The 16,825-nt window shown below is 35.7% G+C and overlaps 3 protein-coding genes across 5 annotated transcripts; 2 read left to right on the top strand and 1 right to left on the bottom strand.

The window, feature by feature from the left end:
* Positions 1-525: 525 nt before the first annotated feature.
* Positions 526-9,083, top strand: LOC123876317 (DNA helicase MCM8). 2 transcript variants are annotated; one of them, XM_045922554.1, is made up of 16 exons: positions 534-608; positions 660-1,008; positions 1,633-1,865; positions 2,607-2,694; positions 3,138-3,269; positions 3,663-3,778; positions 4,028-4,132; positions 4,486-4,632; positions 4,904-5,123; positions 5,574-5,716; positions 6,373-6,512; positions 6,815-6,905; positions 7,094-7,230; positions 7,454-7,682; positions 8,240-8,401; positions 8,837-9,083. In XM_045922554.1, the coding sequence occupies exons 2-16, from the start codon at positions 801-803 to the stop codon at positions 9,029-9,031; spliced, it is 2,346 nt and encodes a 781-aa protein (XP_045778510.1). In that variant the 5' UTR covers positions 534-608; positions 660-800; the 3' UTR covers positions 9,032-9,083. The 2 variants fall into 2 exon arrangements, with proteins under 2 accessions (XP_045778501.1, XP_045778510.1); XM_045922545.1 differs by having other exon boundaries at positions 526-1,008.
* Positions 9,084-9,162: 79 nt separating this feature from the next.
* On the bottom strand, positions 9,163-11,726 carry LOC123876360 (protein-cysteine N-palmitoyltransferase Rasp). The gene is made up of 4 exons (XM_045922594.1): positions 11,539-11,726; positions 10,530-11,281; positions 10,230-10,447; positions 9,163-9,835 (listed from the first exon to the last, which is right to left on the bottom strand). Exons 1-4 carry the CDS (start codon positions 11,630-11,632, stop codon positions 9,340-9,342), a joined length of 1,560 nt encoding a protein of 519 aa, XP_045778550.1. The 5' UTR covers positions 11,633-11,726; the 3' UTR covers positions 9,163-9,339.
* A 67-nt stretch (positions 11,727-11,793) lies between these two features.
* LOC123876346 (endoribonuclease CG2145-like) lies at positions 11,794-15,524 on the top strand. Of its 2 annotated transcripts, none has more exons than XM_045922576.1 (7): positions 11,794-12,035; positions 13,150-14,095; positions 14,268-14,379; positions 14,522-14,606; positions 14,720-14,863; positions 14,954-15,042; positions 15,134-15,524. In XM_045922576.1, exons 1-7 carry the CDS (start codon positions 11,954-11,956, stop codon positions 15,365-15,367), a joined length of 1,692 nt encoding a protein of 563 aa, XP_045778532.1. In that variant the 5' UTR covers positions 11,794-11,953; the 3' UTR covers positions 15,368-15,524. The 2 variants fall into 2 exon arrangements, with proteins under 2 accessions (XP_045778532.1, XP_045778540.1); XM_045922584.1 differs by lacking the exon at positions 11,794-12,035 and adding an exon at positions 12,042-12,303.
* The last annotated feature ends 1,301 nt before the right edge of the window (positions 15,525-16,825 follow it).

Genomic DNA, 16,825 nt, shown 5'->3' with positions numbered 1-16,825 from the left:
CATTGATTTGCCGCCTATTTTCCCGCGCATCAATCAAAAAGATTGATCCACAGATTAATAGGATAGGTACCTTAGGCATTTGCACAGAGTAAACATGTATTACTTTTAAACTTACTCTGTGAAGAAAACTTGTCTAGGGTTTGGTCCGGAACCGGAACCAACTCCAGTCATTGTCATGTGACATGTCTCAATCACAGAGTGGACTTCGTCTGTGTTGGTGTTAGCTGGCGGGCGTGCTCTGCCTTTTTGGAGTTTTTTTTTTGTTAAAACTGACTGGAAAGCGCTCTAAGGGGGTGCCGTGCGTATATCGGCGAGCGCCGGCACAGACGGTATCCATACTTGTATAGTTTAACTAGCTTGTTACAAATAACTACAAACTTGACATTGGCTTAATCTTTGTAAAGACAGACGAGAGAGAGAGAGAGATCACAGAGTACTTTTCACACATTGACTATAATAATTATCATGTTTTTACATCACAAACCGTAGTGTTTACATACTCTTTGTCACAAACTGTTATCTATGGTTGAGGGTTAAGTTTAAAGTTGTGTTTTCAGTTTTCAAAATATTTTTTTAGAATTTTCGCGGTTTTGTGAAATTATTAATAAGTATATAAGTAATATTTCAAACAAAAATTAATTCATAAGTAAGAACCACAGTTCACAGAGTTGTAATACAGGAGTGAAAGAAAATATTTAAAACTTTCATTACACAGTGATAAACCTAGAAAACTATTTTGTTTTTAAAGTACCATTTAGTACTTAGCATTTAAAGCTTTTGCAGCCGCATAACATAATACAATGCGTCGTGGTTGGAGAGGTCGCTATAGAAATAATTGGAACCGAGGCAGTAGCAACCGTAATACACCTTGCAGTGGTAGCGTCAATAACTCGACATTATCTGGAGTATCAACATCGGTGTCCTCTAGGGCTCCAGCTAATCAAATACCTATAGTAATACCTATTCATTCCGACAAAAATGTATGGAAACTCTACTTTCCCACTGAAGGTAAGTAATGTTGGTATTTTAAAATTTTTGAACATGACACTTTCAAAGTAGTAAAATTAGTGAGAACGTGGTTGATATTCCTTTCTCCGCCATAACAAAAACTTATTCTAAGAGTTGTAAAGTGATCCAATGAATGGGTTGGAACTAGTCCACATGGAATTCTTAGTCACTAGTCATCTGAATTCTTCTTTGTACTATCCAATTTATGTTTGATAGTTAACCCATAGTCATGCCATAGTAAGGAAACTGCAAATTGAGCAGGGTTTAATTTGAGCCTTATTCTAAATTTTATCATCAAGCTATTAATCAAAGTATTTTAATTTACTTTAAATAATTTATTAGTTTCATCATATTATCAGCATGTGGGAATCTACTGTTGAATATAGACCTGGTGAGCACCACTGTATCCAGTCTTCAGCCTTCCTTATCCTACCATTTCCTGTCACCATCTTTGTCAGCATCACTACATCACGCTAAAGGGCATCCACGCTACGTACACATAATATTATGCAGTATAAGACTTATTGGCTCCAAAGGCCATCATCTCTGCAATTATTAGTTTAATAACTTTATTCATAATTTCAATACAAAGTATTTAAGTTTACCTCTATTTTAAAATTACAGGGCAACCACCAAATCCAGATATTACTGAAAACATAAAAAGCTTCCAGAGTTATGTAGAAAAGAACAGAAGTTGTTTTGATTTGGAAAAAATTGACCAAACTCGCAGCATTTCCTTAGACATACAAATGTTACTCAGCGATGAGGAATTTAAAACTAAGTGGTCAACTTTCCAGACCGACTTATTTGAGAAGCCTGAGACAACTTTAAGAATTTTAGAGTTCTGTTTACATGAGGTAACTTATCTTTTAACTGGCTCACTTGTCCCAGCTTATTTTGTTCCAATATTTTGATTATCCTAATAGTATTTATTATAAATGTAAAGGTTTGGATATTTACTATTTAGCTTTAAGCAAGTGATCAAAACTCTGAAAAGTTGTGGGAGTTAAGGTCCACACCTGGGATCTAATACTCTCAAATATGTAGTCGACATCTTTATGGTTACACTATCACCACATTTTTAACCCCCGACCCAAAAAGAGGGGTGTTATAAGTTTGACGTGTGTATCTGTGTATCTGTCTGTGGCATCGTAGCGCCTAAACGAATGAACCGATTTTAATTTAATTTTTTTTGTTTGAAAGGTGGCTTGATCGAGAGTGTTCTTAGCTATAATCCAAAAAAATTGGTTCAGCCGTTTAAGAGTTATCAGCTCTTTTCTAGTTTTCTTGTAGAAAAGAAGGTTACATAACCGTTAGGTTCATAATATTATGTCAATTGACAAATGTCAAGCTGTCAAGATGGACGTTGCCTAAATACATAATTATTTATTTGAAAATGATGTTCTGGAAAACTCAGATAATTTGGATCGTAGGCGCGGAATAGTCCAAGAAAATCGGTTCAACCGTTTGAAAGCTTGGATGAATACTCGTAAATACTCTTTGAAAGTTATCAGATCTTTTCGGTCTTTTCTAGTTACTGTAACCCTGACTTGTCGGGGGTGTTATAAATTTTTAATTTACACTTGTTATATTTGCAGACACTCAAATGTGAATCTAGAATACGAGTCAGAATATTGAACCATGAACCTGTCATTCCAATTGCCAACCTAAAAGTTAATTATTTTGGTATGTTATTTCAATTTTTTCATGTATGTAATATGTATATGTTACTAGTGGATACCCAGCGTGTGCTTGTGTGTGTTTTCTTTACGGTTAAAGCAAGTGATTTTTAATTTCTTAAAAGTGCACATAATTCTGAAAAGATAATGGTCAGAGCCAAAGCCAAAAAAACCAAAAAAAAACCAAAGTCAAAACTCCAAAGCCAAAGCCAAAACCAAAAGCCAAAACCCAAAAACTTAAAAAACCAAAAAAGCCAAAGTCTTAACTTCTTGTCTGCTAGGTTATCTTTCTTTATGGTCATATATTCCTCATTGCTGAGGGTCACAATCACATAATGACAGGAGTTCGTTTAGGATAATAATGTGGTGGGTTCCCAGATCCTTCCGCACTGCGCTATCACTGCTTGTTTATTATTTACAGTACCTAATGTAATAAGTTTTCAATTTCAGGTAAATTAGTCACAATAAAAGGCACTGTGATAAGAGTGGGCAGCGTTGGTCTGATGTGCACTGCCATGGCGTTTGAGTGCATGAGTTGCCGCAGCGTGCAGGCTGTCATGCAACCACAGGGTGTATTTACAGGTATCTATCAAGAAATCATAAAAAACATTAGTTATGTAACCTAGAGTGATTCAAGTAAAATTTCTTTGAGGTTGTGGCAGATATTGACGAAGCTTGTATACCAAAGATGGGCATAGGCTACTTTTGTCTATATTATAAACGCGAAAATGTGTTTGTTTGTTGGTTTGTCCGCCCCGTCGCAATCGAGCAACGGATTGACGTGTTTTTTGCATGGGCATAGTTAAAGATCTGGAGAGTGACAAGCTACTTTTTATCCCAGAAAAATCAAAGGTTTCACATGAAATTTTTAAAAATCTAATCCAGTGGCCGAAGTCGCGGGCATCAGCTAGTATTTAAATAAGAACAAGATGCGAACCTAAATCCTCTTACTTAGTAAAATAATTTCTCCTCCAGCACCAAACTTTTGTCAAAGCTGTAAAAGCGGTAACAAGTTTGAGCCCCTACAATCGTCCTCATACACAAGCACCACTGACTGGCAAGTTGCAAAAATACAAGAGATACAATCACAGGTATTATAAATTTTTCTATTGACTTTTCTGCTTCTGCCGAAATGGCTAGTCTAGTTCTGGTTTGACATTTTACATAGGAGCACTACCAAACTGTTTTATCGTTTTACTAGCTGATTCTCGCGACTTCGTTTGTATATAGTAATATAATTAATGATTGTCTACCAGGATTAGAAACCTGGCTATAGCCTGTGATGCAAGTGCTTTGAGTCAAGGAATATATTTATAACTTATTGTATCATTATTTTTCAGAGTTTATCAGGAACGATTCCTAGAACCGTTGAAATCGAACTCCAGGGTGATTTGGTTGGAACTGCTTGCCCTGGAGATGTACTCTCTGTCACTGGCATTGTTCAGGTGAAAATTTAAGTTTTCTTTTAAAGTTTTTGGGCCATCTGAAAAATGTAATATTGGCAAGATTCTCAATAAAAGCCGCTCGCTCGCTTCACGAAAATTGAAAGGGCTTAGGCAATAGTCACTCATGCTAGCCCAGTGCCAAACACATTGACACCTCTCAGGCAATGGTTTCCTCAAAGTTTCTTCACTATGTTTTTCTATTTCGCAAAGCAAGTGGTTATAGTGCACGCAAAACAAATATGTAGACCAATCCGAAGTTGCAACATGACAGTTTGCGCAGTTTGCTATTTATTTTGCGCTCACTAAAGCAAGCTCTCGTGCGAATAATTTCTTACTAGTCTAAAATCTGTCAGGTCCGAGGTGAGAGTAAAGGAGGTGAAGACGGGCGAAGGGCAGCCAGATTACTGCAGTTGTATGTTGAGGCTGTGTCTATTCACAGTCAAAGAAATCTCAGCAATCCTACTTTGTCTTTCACATTAAAGGATTACTACGCTATACAGGTATGTGAATATACAGTTGATTTTACTTAAAAACAGCTGTGTGATTTTTAAAGGCGTATCCGTTAGACCAATTTTGACGCAATTTGGTACAGAAATATTTGAATACTGGAGATGGACCTATTACGGCAAGTACCTTTTATCCCGGAAAATCTACTACTACTACGGAGTTACGACGTGATTTTTGAAAACCTAAATCCACACGAAGTTTCGGTCATCATCTAGTTAATTTTATTATGATTACTTTTCGGCTTAAAAACTAAATTCGTTCCAGGAAATCCATGCTTCCGAAGATGTATTTAGGCTTCTGGTGCATTCCCTGTGCCCTTCGATATTTGGGCACGAAGCTGTCAAAGCGGGTCTTATACTGGGATTGTTTGGCGGAACTGAGATCGAGAACGGGTCTCGGTGTAACCCCCATGTGTTGATAGTGGGCGACCCAGGGCTAGGAAAGTCGCAGCTACTGCAAGCCGCTGCACACGCTGCTCCTAGAGGTAACCTCGTATTTACGCATTTGCCCTTGCATCTCTTCTCGCCACTCGCCGTCAATATTAACGCGGATGCTCCTCCCGTTGCGTTCTCAATTTCATAGATTCGCTACACCGCTAATGGAAGTCTAGTTCTACAACGTACTTCTGGTGCATTTCCCGTGCCCTTCAATATTTGGGCACGGAGCTATCAAAGCGGGTCTAATACTGGGTTTGTTTGGGGGAACTGATTGAGGACGTGTCTAGATGTAACCCACGAGTATTAATAGCGGGCGACCCGAGGCTAGAAGAACCTGAACTTTAAAACAAGAGAGATGACATTTTACATGTGATTTAACATTTCGACATCCAAAAACTATCAACGTTGTCCAGATAATTTGTAAAACTAGTTCTGTTGTTAAAATAATCAGGAAGGGCCATCTTTGAATCATGTATAAAGTACAGGTTGTATTGTAGGAGTGTATGTCTGCGGCGCTTCGGCCTCGGCTGGAGGTCTGACGGTGGCGTTAGGGCGCGAGGCGGGCGGGGACTTTGCCCTCGAGGCTGGTGCCCTGGTCCTGGCAGACAGAGGCGTCTGTTGTGTGGATGAGCTTGACAAGGTAATATTAGGATACTGAATCTCGAGAAAATAATATGAACTATATATAGTATAGATATACATCCTAATAATAATATTATAAATGTGAAAGTGTTTGGTGCTTGTTACTCAATCACACAAAAACGGCTGAACGGATTTGGATGAAGTTTGAAATGGAGATAGATTATACCCTGGATTAAAACATAGGCCACTTTTTATCCCGGAAAATCAAAGTGTTCCCGAGGGATTTTGAAAAATGTAAATCCACGCGGACGAAGTCGCGAACATCAGCTATTAATATTATAAATGTGAAAGTGTGGATGTTTGGATGTTTGTTACTCAATCACGCAAAAACTATTGGACGGATTTGGCTGAAATTTGGAATGAAGATAGACTATACCCTGGAGTAACACATAGACTACTTTTATCCCGGAAAATCAAAGAGTTCCGGCAGGATTTGAAAAACGTAAATCCACGCGGACAAAGCCGCGGACATCAGCTAGTATTATAATAAAAAGACTAATCTTTCCTGACATACTGAACTATCAATGTCTATACTGCCGCGTATAACCGCTGGGGCTAAAAACTTAAAATACGACAGTTAGTTCCATTTATATTGTTGACCCTCACTAAGGCTCTCACTTTGAGCAAGCTCTTAGAGATGTAAACAACTTGCAGATGACGGCTCATCACAGTAGTCTGTTGGAAGCGATGGAGCAGCGGCGAGTGAGCGTCGCCAAAGGCGGCGTGGTGTGCAGCCTGGCCGCGCGCGCCACTGTACTGGCCGCGGCTAACCCCGCCGCCGGCAGCTACAACAGGTACCTTGCGACACGACTTGCAGATCACAGCAGTTTGCTAGAAGCGATGGAGCAGCGGCCAGTGAGCGTCGCCAAGGCCGGCGTAGTATGCAGTCCATACGTGTGTAGCGTGCGCCCTGGTATTAAGGCGTATTCCAGTATTTAACCAAGAATCTTACCAGAAAGAGATATTTGTTGTTATCTTACTTGAGTCCGTTATCAGACTAGACCTGAATTATTCGGTAAACGCACCGCACCCTTGCTTTATAAAACTAATAAGTACTTTTGCTACTAATCAAAATAATTTCTATCTTTTATTCCAGAGCCAAAACTGTTGCCGAAAATCTAAAACTGAACTCTGCACTGTTGTCAAGATTCGATTTGGTTTTTATCTTATTAGATCAACCAGACGAGGTTTGTTATTTGGAAATCTAAGCTTAAATTTCAATAAATGGGTTGAAGGGGTTGTCACTTAGATTAGGATCTTTTGTTTTTATGTTTGGACCATTTTTAGTTACAACCTGTTGTGTGTACCTTTGAATAAATAAATAAATAAATAAATAAATAAAATGCATAGAATAATTTAAGGTTTTTTTTTCCAGAAAGTAGATGCTATGTTATCTGAACATGTATTAGCACTTCATTCTGGGTCCAAAAATAAGAGGAAAGACAGCGCTAGCACCAGTAAATTTAATGCTAGCATTGTATCTAGCCAAACTGATGACAACATTTCATTAAGGTGAGAGATACTTTTATTCTATAACAAGTTGGTGAGCTGCAACTTCCGTAAGCTATCTTACTATTGATAAATTTTTGAAGTGGAACTTCTTTCTCTTCCTGCGTTGTTTCCTCAATTTTGAGAATCTTGGCTCCCCTTAGATGCAATAAAAAAATATGTTAATTTATATTATAGTATAATGTTCAATGTTCATATAAATAAAGACATTCCATCCTTTTTTTAGTAAAAGATTACGTCTCAAACCCGGAGAAGTGATCGACACTTTGCCGCTAGTTTTGCTGCGCAAATATATCGCGTACGCGAGGAGATACGTCCACCCAAAACTGAGCGTGGAAGCGGCCAACATTCTGCAGAACTTCTACTTAGAGCTGCGACATAACCACCAAGGCGTGTGCAATGACGGTGCGCCTATCACCACCAGGCAACTTGAAGCTTGCATTAGATTGACACAGGTAAAAATCCATACTGATTTATAAATGTGAAAGTGTGCCTGTCTGCCTGCTGGCATTTAATGGCCCAACAATTTAACCGATTTCGATGGAAGGTACAGAGTTAGCTTATATCCCGGGGACGGATATAGGCTACTTTTGATCCCGAAAAACTGAAGAGTTCCCACGGAATTATTAAAAACCCTAAACCCACGCGGACGAAGTCGCGGGCATCATCTAGTACACAATAATTAGTAGTTTGGTTGTTAGAGAAGCTGTGAGATAAGTCCGAAAGAAGGTCCATTTCTGGTTATTAAAATAGAAGCCGCAATCTTCGGCTGATACTAAACCATAAAAGAAATCCAATTCAAGATTGACAAAGAATGCATAAAATATGGTTTCTTTTGTCTAAAACTTTAACAACTACTTACAAATACTACTGTGTGGTGACACTGAAAAGAAAATAAGATGGAATTCCAATCAAATGATGAGCTCGACTAGTCGTAGTTGCCCAGTATGATGAAAATACTTTCAATGTTTACGACGCGGCTTTAACATAACTATAAAATATATTTCAACAGGCTCGAGCGAGAGTGGATTTACGCGAAGAGGCTACAGCTCGCGATGCGAATGACGTCATCAGCCTCGTGAAACACAGCCTCATGGACACGTTCAGCGATGAGTTCGGTAACATACAACTGTCACGGTCTATCAATGGATCTGGCGTTAGCTCACGGAATAAGGTAAAAAAAAATTGTTCTTTTTACCTTTAAATCTTACAAATTTTTTTTGCACCCAATATTTACAAAACAAGCATATATCCCGCCTGGCATAAAGTATTGTATAAGTAGTCTAGCCTGGCAATGCACTAATATGTACAGAACCACTTGGTTGACACACCCTGATGTGAATTTGGGTTATTTTTAACCCCCGACCCAAAAAGAGGGGTGTTATAACTTTGACGTGTGTATCTGTCTGTGGCATCGTAGCTCCTAAACTAATGAACCGATATTAATTTAATTTTTTTTTTGTTTGAAGGGTGGCTTGATCGAGCGTTTTCTTAGCTAGAATCCAAGAAAATCGGTTCAGCCGTTTGAAAGTTATCAGCTCTTTTCTAGTTACTGTAACCTTCACTTGTCGGGAGTGTTATAAATTTTTAATTTACACTTGTATTACAGGTAAAGAAATTTTTAGATGTATTGACTCGTCGATCTCATCAGTTAGGTAAAGATGTGTTTACGAGACAAGAGTTGAAAGAAATACACAAATCTGCGGGCATCGCTGGCGATCCTAACGACCTCATCGAGGCAATGCACGTCCATTCTTACTTACTACTTAAGGGATCTAATACTTATCAATTAATTGCTCTTTAAGTGTTTGTTGATTAATTATAATTGTTGATTTAATTAAAAAAATTAACTTATACGTTTTCTTTTAATTTAAAATTATTACTTATCTATAATTGAGTCAAAATAGGAATGGAAATTAAAAAAATTATGCTTGTATATTTTTATAATAATATTATCACTTGACTATCACATCTTTACAATTACATACCTATAAAACTTTGTGAGATTTTTTGTGATGATAATTTTAAACATGTTCCCCAGCTACTGTTTATAATGTTTAAAGAGATTCCTCAAACTGATCTTTATAAGATTTTATAATTATGTAGAATATCTCAAGTGCTCACGTTACGGAAGCCTAGATCTTTTTTGGAACTGCCTCTCGATGGAATATGTTCCAAGGCCATGGAAACTTGACAACAGCTATACAAAGATACACCTAATATACACGAGCTTAACAAAGATGGATGCGATAAACATTCAAAAAATAAGTTACCAACCTCACTGCCAGCAAATAAATAGAAATTAGAAATCGCTGATAAGGCCAATAGAGGTGTGCATAGTATAGCTATAAACCGTGTCTCTGCAGCATCTGATTTCAAAATATTTTTCTTAAAATTTATATAAATTTTTTGCCTTGAAATACACTTGCCGATATGTTCTAATGTGATGCCAGAGTAGTTGAGCACTGACCAGATAAGTATATGCCAGACAGTGCCATGCCAGACAAAAATGAAGAGGAATGTTGCCAGCGACGCTATTAGCTTGTAAGCGAACCTGGGTAAGTTGCAGTACTGGCTAAGTACACTGTAACTGGGTTTGTAGATGTACCTGTAAGAAAAGTGAGATAAGAAATAAAATTCGCGGGATCTTATTCTATAAAACTTACCGCAATAAAGACATCAGGTAAGTAATTTGTCACACTAAGGTTTATATTCTGAAGAAATTAGCTAACATCTTGGAAACAAAATAAAATATAGGTAAGTACTGAGATAGTTTTGAAAGTCTTTTTGTTAGCACTCTAAATTCTGCTCAATGTACTTTGACCTTACCTACTGTTAAAATTGGTATACTTACTGAAATCAAAACCCTTCCGGCGAGAGTTGCGCTTAAAGCTTAGTTTGAGCTGATCAATTATTTTTATAGCCACCTACGGGCGTGCTTCATAAAAATGGCGGTCCAACACCAGGGTTGTGTCCGCCACATTATTTATTTATCAACTCACTTGACTAAAAACCGGTACAGTCCCACATCAAAATGCCTCCACATTTGAGAGTATACGTGAATCCTTGCTATGCATCTTGGTGTGGGAGGTGGATCCATGTTGTCCAACCTAGCAAACGCTCCAGCAGTGCCGTATGAGATCACATACTTCATGTGAAACTCTAAACCCATAAAGAGTCCACCACCACATAAAGCTATTGTGGGCAACTTTCTTATCAACTGAAAGTTAAGACAGGTATTAAATCGCATACTACATTTAAAAGAGAAAAGTTCATAACTGTACAATTAACACTATACAAACCTCCATGTTACTTTGCATAGCAAAAAAATATATATAATGGAACACATAATCCAATATCAACGAGTATAGTTGAAAAAAGAACATATCACAAATAAACCTTCTAATTCTTGATGGTAAATTTTCTCTTCTTGTTACAAAACTATTTTCAAATTCCTCATATAGAATGATTGGTCCCATATAGAGTAAAGGTAAATATAATATGTAACTAAACATATTAATTATTTCATCTAGTTTCAATGATTTACCATCTTTCCTTTCTACAAAGTCTAAACAGTAACTTATGCAGCGAAGCTCAATCCACGCAACACTGAATAATATCAGATATACTTCTTCATCCTGCATGTCTTTATAATCCAAAAAGCTCCAAAAATAATATTTATATTTCAGAGAGTTATAACTAAAAAGTAGTAATATACTTGTGATCCAAATGCTAAGTTTTTTGCCACCAATAAATAAGATCATAGCATATATCACAGGCTGTGTAAAAATAATAATCATTTGTTTATATCCCATGAAGATAGTTACAAAAACTACACTGGATACAATGTACCAGTATTTCAAAATAGATGAAAATGTATTCCGTAAGAATTCTGATACGATGTACTGGAATATTAAGTACACCCAGGAAGTCTGTAAAAAATATTTCCAGCTGCTCCACTCAATATCCGATACATCTTTGAATCTTCCAGTGAATCTCCAACCATCTTGTAAATCAGTTAGGGTATGTATGTCTTGATTGTTTCTTAAAATATCTGAAAGTCCAAATTACTTATATATAGCTATACTTACCTACTTTTTTAGCACTTTCAAGGCACTATTGATTAACTAGTTCCATAAATATTTCTCTACAAATTATAAAACACAATAAGAGGTTAAAGAAAATTATTATGCGTTCCTTCAAGCGCTATACAGTCCCCTTCAGTATAGCAAAACAACACGATAATATTTTATAAACAATAAAATAGTATCCTACCTAATATTTTAACTATAAATTAACCATGTCACTTACCACTTTGTGCCTCAAACAGTTTATATAAAGAGTAAATATTAGCGGAGATCCAAATAATAAAATAAGTATATAACTCTAAAGACTTTAATTTCATTTTTGAGTCTGAAACAAGTATATTTTTTAATTTTCGCGGCTTTATTTATAAATTCATTGTCTAATTTTACATGTTTTTAGACTTGTGTCATTGTCACAAGACAAGTCGACATTGTGAACACTGTGGTCTGTGAATGATTGTCAAAGTGACAGATACAAAAAGTTAGAGTTAGAACCGCAGACCAGTAATAATGATGGAAAACTAAAACAAAATGTAGTGTCAACAAAAAAATATTAGATAACTAGTTATAATGTTTTGATAGGTTTTTGTGATGATAAAAATATGATTATGAAAGTATTGTGAACCTTAATAATCTTCAACATGATAAAATTGGAACTGTTCTTCGCCGTCAACCGTGGTCAAACGCCGCGCGCGAAATTCTTGGATGATGATGATGTAAGATGTAGGTCATTTAACGAGGAACGTCAGTCGTTTGTTTTATCATTCGCCTACACAGTGTTGTACAGTTAACTTGCAAAAACTAAAAACTAAAATATTTTCCATGTATAGTTTACACATTTCTCAGGTTTTTACTTTTGAGTTAATAAGTTTATTAGTCAGTGAAATTAGAATATTTTATGATATTTACTAGGGTTAATCAAAAGTGAACATGGAAAGTAACTTAAGAAGTTTAATTAGCTCCTTAATATTTCTCCTTCAAATAAGCTCATGTAAGTTTCTTTTACTGTTTACATAGTTAAATGAATTTTATCAAAGTTGCAGATTAGAGATGTTATAAGTCAAGGACTTGTAGGTAATTGCTAAATACTCGTAACTATATTGTGATTATTAGTTGAGTTCATTAATGTAAACAAAGGAATCTTGAATCTTGTTTTAGTGTAGTCGACGAGATTTTTTCTGCGATTTCGTCCACGTCGAATTTTTAAAAATGACGTTGAGCCTTTGATTTTCCAAAGGTTTCCTAGATTACCCTTTGCTTGGTCTTCCATCTGTTTGCGAAAGTTTTATCAAATATGTTTTATTTGGAAGATTTTTTGGGTGTTTATATTTTTATAGCGTGTAATCATAATATGTAGATTATGCTTGATCCGATTATGGAAACTGAATGTCTGCAGTCGTGCCAGATGAAACTGTCCACCTGTTTTCCTCATCTCTCACCATTTTAATTTTAGATATCCTACCTGTCCTAACATATTTAGGCAAGATAGATATCTATGTTGGTAAATCGTATCACGAACGCTATGAATATTTGCCATGATGACTGGTACCGATTTTAATAATTAGTTTTCTTTATTTAAATAGATATCATAACAGATTCAAGATCTGTGATTTATCTTGCCATCGAATGTTTTTATAACCATGATACTGTAAGAAACATTTTGCTGCTAAATAATGTAGATAAGTACGTGGTTTAAGCTGGAGCATCTTAAATTACATTTTATTGGATGGTATAAAATGCACTAACGTTAACTCAGAACAAAAATACTATACATAACGTCACGAACTTAATAAAAGCAATATCTGTAGATAAGTAATAATAGTTATTTAAATTACAGGTTTTACCAAAGTTCAACGATATGACCCGAGCAGTGAATTTTTACTACGGGAAGCTGGTGGAGTTGTACCCAGTAATAAAAACGACTATGCAGCTCAGTTTCCAAGTTTGCCATCGTTGAAACCTAGTCAATCAACCGTTAATAATAACGTTAATTCGCTCACTACAACCAGAACACAATTATCGGGTAGACGAGATTATGTTGCTCCTCAACGTAGCTCGAACGCCCCGACGTCAACAACACCTTCTAAATCAACAACTTTTCTAGCAAATCCTGCATCCTCTCCAAATTCACCTAAAAGAGATTACGTTGCCCCTCAGTGGCCAACACTTAGACCTGTAGGAACATCGCAAAAGCAAGGAAATGCAGGCACAACTCCAATGCCATCTACGTCACCAAAAAGAGATTACGTAGCGCCACACTTTCCAAACTCAAAACAAGAAAATAACCAACATGGCCCAGGAAAAGTTAAAGATCTCGTAAACTTTTATGACAGTAAATCACAAGGGGGATCAACACCATCACGAGGATCGAGTTACAGTTCAATTTTACAAGGGATGAAAGGTAACCAGGTGCCAAATTTATCAACCCAGGTTACACAATCTTCTACAAAATCTCCAGGAAATACCCCTAAACCTTCAAGCTTTAGTTCAGCTGTAACAGGCCCGAAAAATATGCATTCTGGGCAGCCTTCCATGACTACCCCCGCAACTCGTGGTAAACCCAATAAGAATCAATTAAATAATCGTCCAACAAGCCCTGTTTTGCCCAGTTCTTTAGCAAATACCAATCAAGGTACAAACTCGAACATTGCAAGTGATACTGAATTACAAACTGTCAGTGAAGAGCTGCTCCGAAAAGACGTTAATAATGCAGCTAAATATGTAGCAGTCAATTATCAAGAAAAAACAACATCACAGTCTAAAGATGACAAAGCTCCATTGCCGTAAGTCGTTTAAAGTATGTTCCTTTAACTAAACATGACGTATGAAAATAAGGACCTGTTTATTCTGTTCTGAAGCGGTTTTGTTATGTAAATATCCTTTGCATCGAACGAAAAATCTTATTTTTTGCGCAATTTGCTTGCGAAATGTCAAATTAATCATCTTTGTTTGCAGATTGCTCACAATTTCGCCAGAAGTATGGAATATTACAACTATTCAACTATTTTTGCCATTATTAGATAATTATGAAAGGGATACCTTAACAAACGAACATGTTACGTCTCAAGTAAGAAATAATAATAAGCCTAAGATTTTTTGGCTTATATCATATTCCATAGTTAATAAAAATCCACACTTTGATAGATTCTTTTGTATAAAGCGCAAAAGAACACTGGATTTATGAAAGTTCAATGCTGTTTTTGTTTTAGGAGAGAATTGAAGAAAATAGTTTCATGGACGTGATTATGGCTACGAGTGTTATTCGTCATTTAATGAACTTCCTAAAAGATAAAGGTGCTTATTAATATTAGTGCTTATTAGAAATAATTAATAACCTGCAGATATTTATATTGATGCCTTCTCAAATATTAAATTATTGAAATTTGTTTTTATTTAATCTGTTTTAGGTTACGTTGCACAAGACCCTAAACAACAAAGAGATTTTCTAAAACATATCTGGTTCGGCTTATATTCTAGAGGTCAAGGTAAAATAAGCAGTTCAGGATTCGAACACATATTTGTATCAGAGCTTAAAAATGGAGAAGTTTCAGGTATTTATCTAATCTATTTATATTTCACAGCATGTCACACACTTATTGATTTTTGTAGAAAATAATGTGCGTATTTTTTTTTTGTTACAGGACTGCATAATTGGTTATATTTCTCCAAAGAAGAGGTAGCCAATCGAATCAACTATTTGGGTTATTTAAAATATGTCGAATTTAATGACGTAAGTGGAACTCTAATTCACCGCTGATGGCGTTAGATTTTTCTATTTTGTGAAAATTAATGTATTTAAATTATTATTTATCCATTTTCAGAAAGGAGCTGTCATTAAAATGCATTTTAACCAGCAAGGAGTGGATAAGCCGGTTGATACAATGTTCATTGGTACATCACCTGAATTAGAGATTGCAATTTATACTTTATGCTATGTGACTCGAGTTGGCAATGATTGTAAACTCAAGCTTGGAAATAAGGATGTAAACATTGTCACCCATAACTTCAGATACCGCAGCAAAAATTATATTGGTAGCGGTTATCCTCAAATATAATTTTTCGTAACTACCAACTTAAGTGTTGCAGATGTGCAACTTAAGTGACATGATGCAGCTTACATTTACTGAATATACCTTTTTATCTCGTGTTTTGAAGATTTTTTTATGTAAGCACTATGTTAAAATAAAAAAAATACTTCAATATTACAATGAATGTGGTTATTAATATATCCAAGTAGTTGCCCTCACTAAACTAATTAATTTATAGTTATTAGGAAGCAAATTTATAAACTAGCTGACTCACCAGTCACCACGACTTACCAAATTACCAATAGTACTCTCTCTAATATATAAATGGAGTACCATAAGTGGGTACCATATTATGTAAGTATAATTACTATAATGTGAATGTGAACAATTCAATCTTTTTGGTAAAATACTCTAAAGTGATGGTCGTGTCTAGTAAAATAAGATATAAGATAGGTTCCTAATGGCAATAAGAGCCAATCACTAATTAATTAGTTTTTAGTTTGTTACTAATAAGTTAGTAGTTACTAATTTTTTTCTAAGCTATATTTACATTAATTTGTAAATAAGTTGATACTAATTTTTTTCATAGATACAGCTATAATTATTATTATTATTGGTCATCGCTACGCTCAAAATTAATCTAAGTTTTTTTTTCTATCAGTACCTACCTATAGACAGTAAACGATAATATGAATATTGTAATGTATACAGCACACATGCACATGTACCTACTGCATTTATTATTGTAACTAACTTCTTAAATATTTCTTGGTGTAAAAGCCTGTATAAAATACAAAAGATTTTAAAAAAAGCTTCTTGATATATATTATAAGTATTTTACGTTCATTTTTTTTATATAAGTACGCAATTTTAACCATTTTTTTTTAAAGATTTTGTTCAGGTTTACATAAAAAAAGTTACTTGAAAGTGTTCAGTTTAAGAAATTAGACAAAATAATGAGTTTGACGTGAGTTACTCACAAATACTATACTATAACTACTATACTATATACTATAACGAATTTCTTAAACTGGACCCTTTCAAGTAAAGATTTTATGTAAACATGTGGAGATAATACTGCCATTGGCGCAATTAGAATGCCATAAGCCTACTTTGTTGTATTAATTTACAAATTGCGAAAAACCAAATTAAATTTGAATTTCGCGGGCAGACTTGTGTCATGCACCTCAAGGGTGACAATGTGACAACCACAGATTAGTAACAACCTAGTTGCCACACTCACCCAAAGTTAGGTACCTACAAAAGGACGTCACAACCATAGAGTATGACACTTTATATCATAGATGTAGGAAACAGTGTTTCCTCTTTTGGTGATTTCGCTCTAGAAGGGCGAAACGGCTAAATAATATTATGTACAGTCCCGACAAGGCTCTCTTGGCACTCGAGTGACATAGACAGGGGGGCGCAGTTGTAACACAAAGGTTGCCAGCAAATAAAATCTTCTCAAGTTTAGGGAACATCTTG

This window comes from Maniola jurtina, chromosome 2, assembly GCF_905333055.1.
Source record: "Maniola jurtina chromosome 2, ilManJurt1.1, whole genome shotgun sequence".
In the NCBI taxonomy this organism is placed as follows: domain Eukaryota; kingdom Metazoa; phylum Arthropoda; class Insecta; order Lepidoptera; family Nymphalidae; genus Maniola; species Maniola jurtina.
Note: the sequence above shows the minus strand (reverse complement) of the source record. Positions and strands in the feature narration are given on the sequence as shown.

What these genes read in the sequence shown, in the direction of transcription:
- LOC123876346 (XM_045922576.1), top strand. Translation starts at nt 11,954, where the DNA reads ATGATAAAATTGGAACTGTTCTTCGCCGTCAACCGTGGTCAAACGCCG. An exon ending in GATGACAAAGCTCCATTGCC is followed by an intron (nt 14,096 to 14,267) that starts GTAAGTCGTTTA and finishes CTTTGTTTGCAG; the next exon opens with ATTGCTCACAATTTCGCCAG. An exon ending in TAAAAATGGAGAAGTTTCAG is followed by an intron (nt 14,864 to 14,953) that starts GTATTTATCTAA and finishes TTTTTGTTACAG; the next exon opens with GACTGCATAATTGGTTATAT.
- LOC123876360 (XM_045922594.1), bottom strand. Translation starts at nt 11,632, where the DNA reads ATGAAATTAAAGTCTTTAGAGTTATATACTTATTTTATTATTTGGATC. An exon ending in ACTGTTTGAGGCACAAAGTG is followed by an intron (nt 11,282 to 11,538) that starts GTAAGTGACATG and finishes TTGGACTTTCAG; the next exon opens with ATATTTTAAGAAACAATCAA. An exon ending in CTATGCAAAGTAACATGGAG is followed by an intron (nt 10,448 to 10,529) that starts GTTTGTATAGTG and finishes CTTAACTTTCAG; the next exon opens with TTGATAAGAAAGTTGCCCAC.
- LOC123876317 (XM_045922545.1), top strand. Translation starts at nt 801, where the DNA reads ATGCGTCGTGGTTGGAGAGGTCGCTATAGAAATAATTGGAACCGAGGC. An exon ending in AGGATTACTACGCTATACAG is followed by an intron (nt 4,633 to 4,903) that starts GTATGTGAATAT and finishes AATTCGTTCCAG; the next exon opens with GAAATCCATGCTTCCGAAGA. An exon ending in GCGTTAGCTCACGGAATAAG is followed by an intron (nt 8,402 to 8,836) that starts GTAAAAAAAAAT and finishes CTTGTATTACAG; the next exon opens with GTAAAGAAATTTTTAGATGT.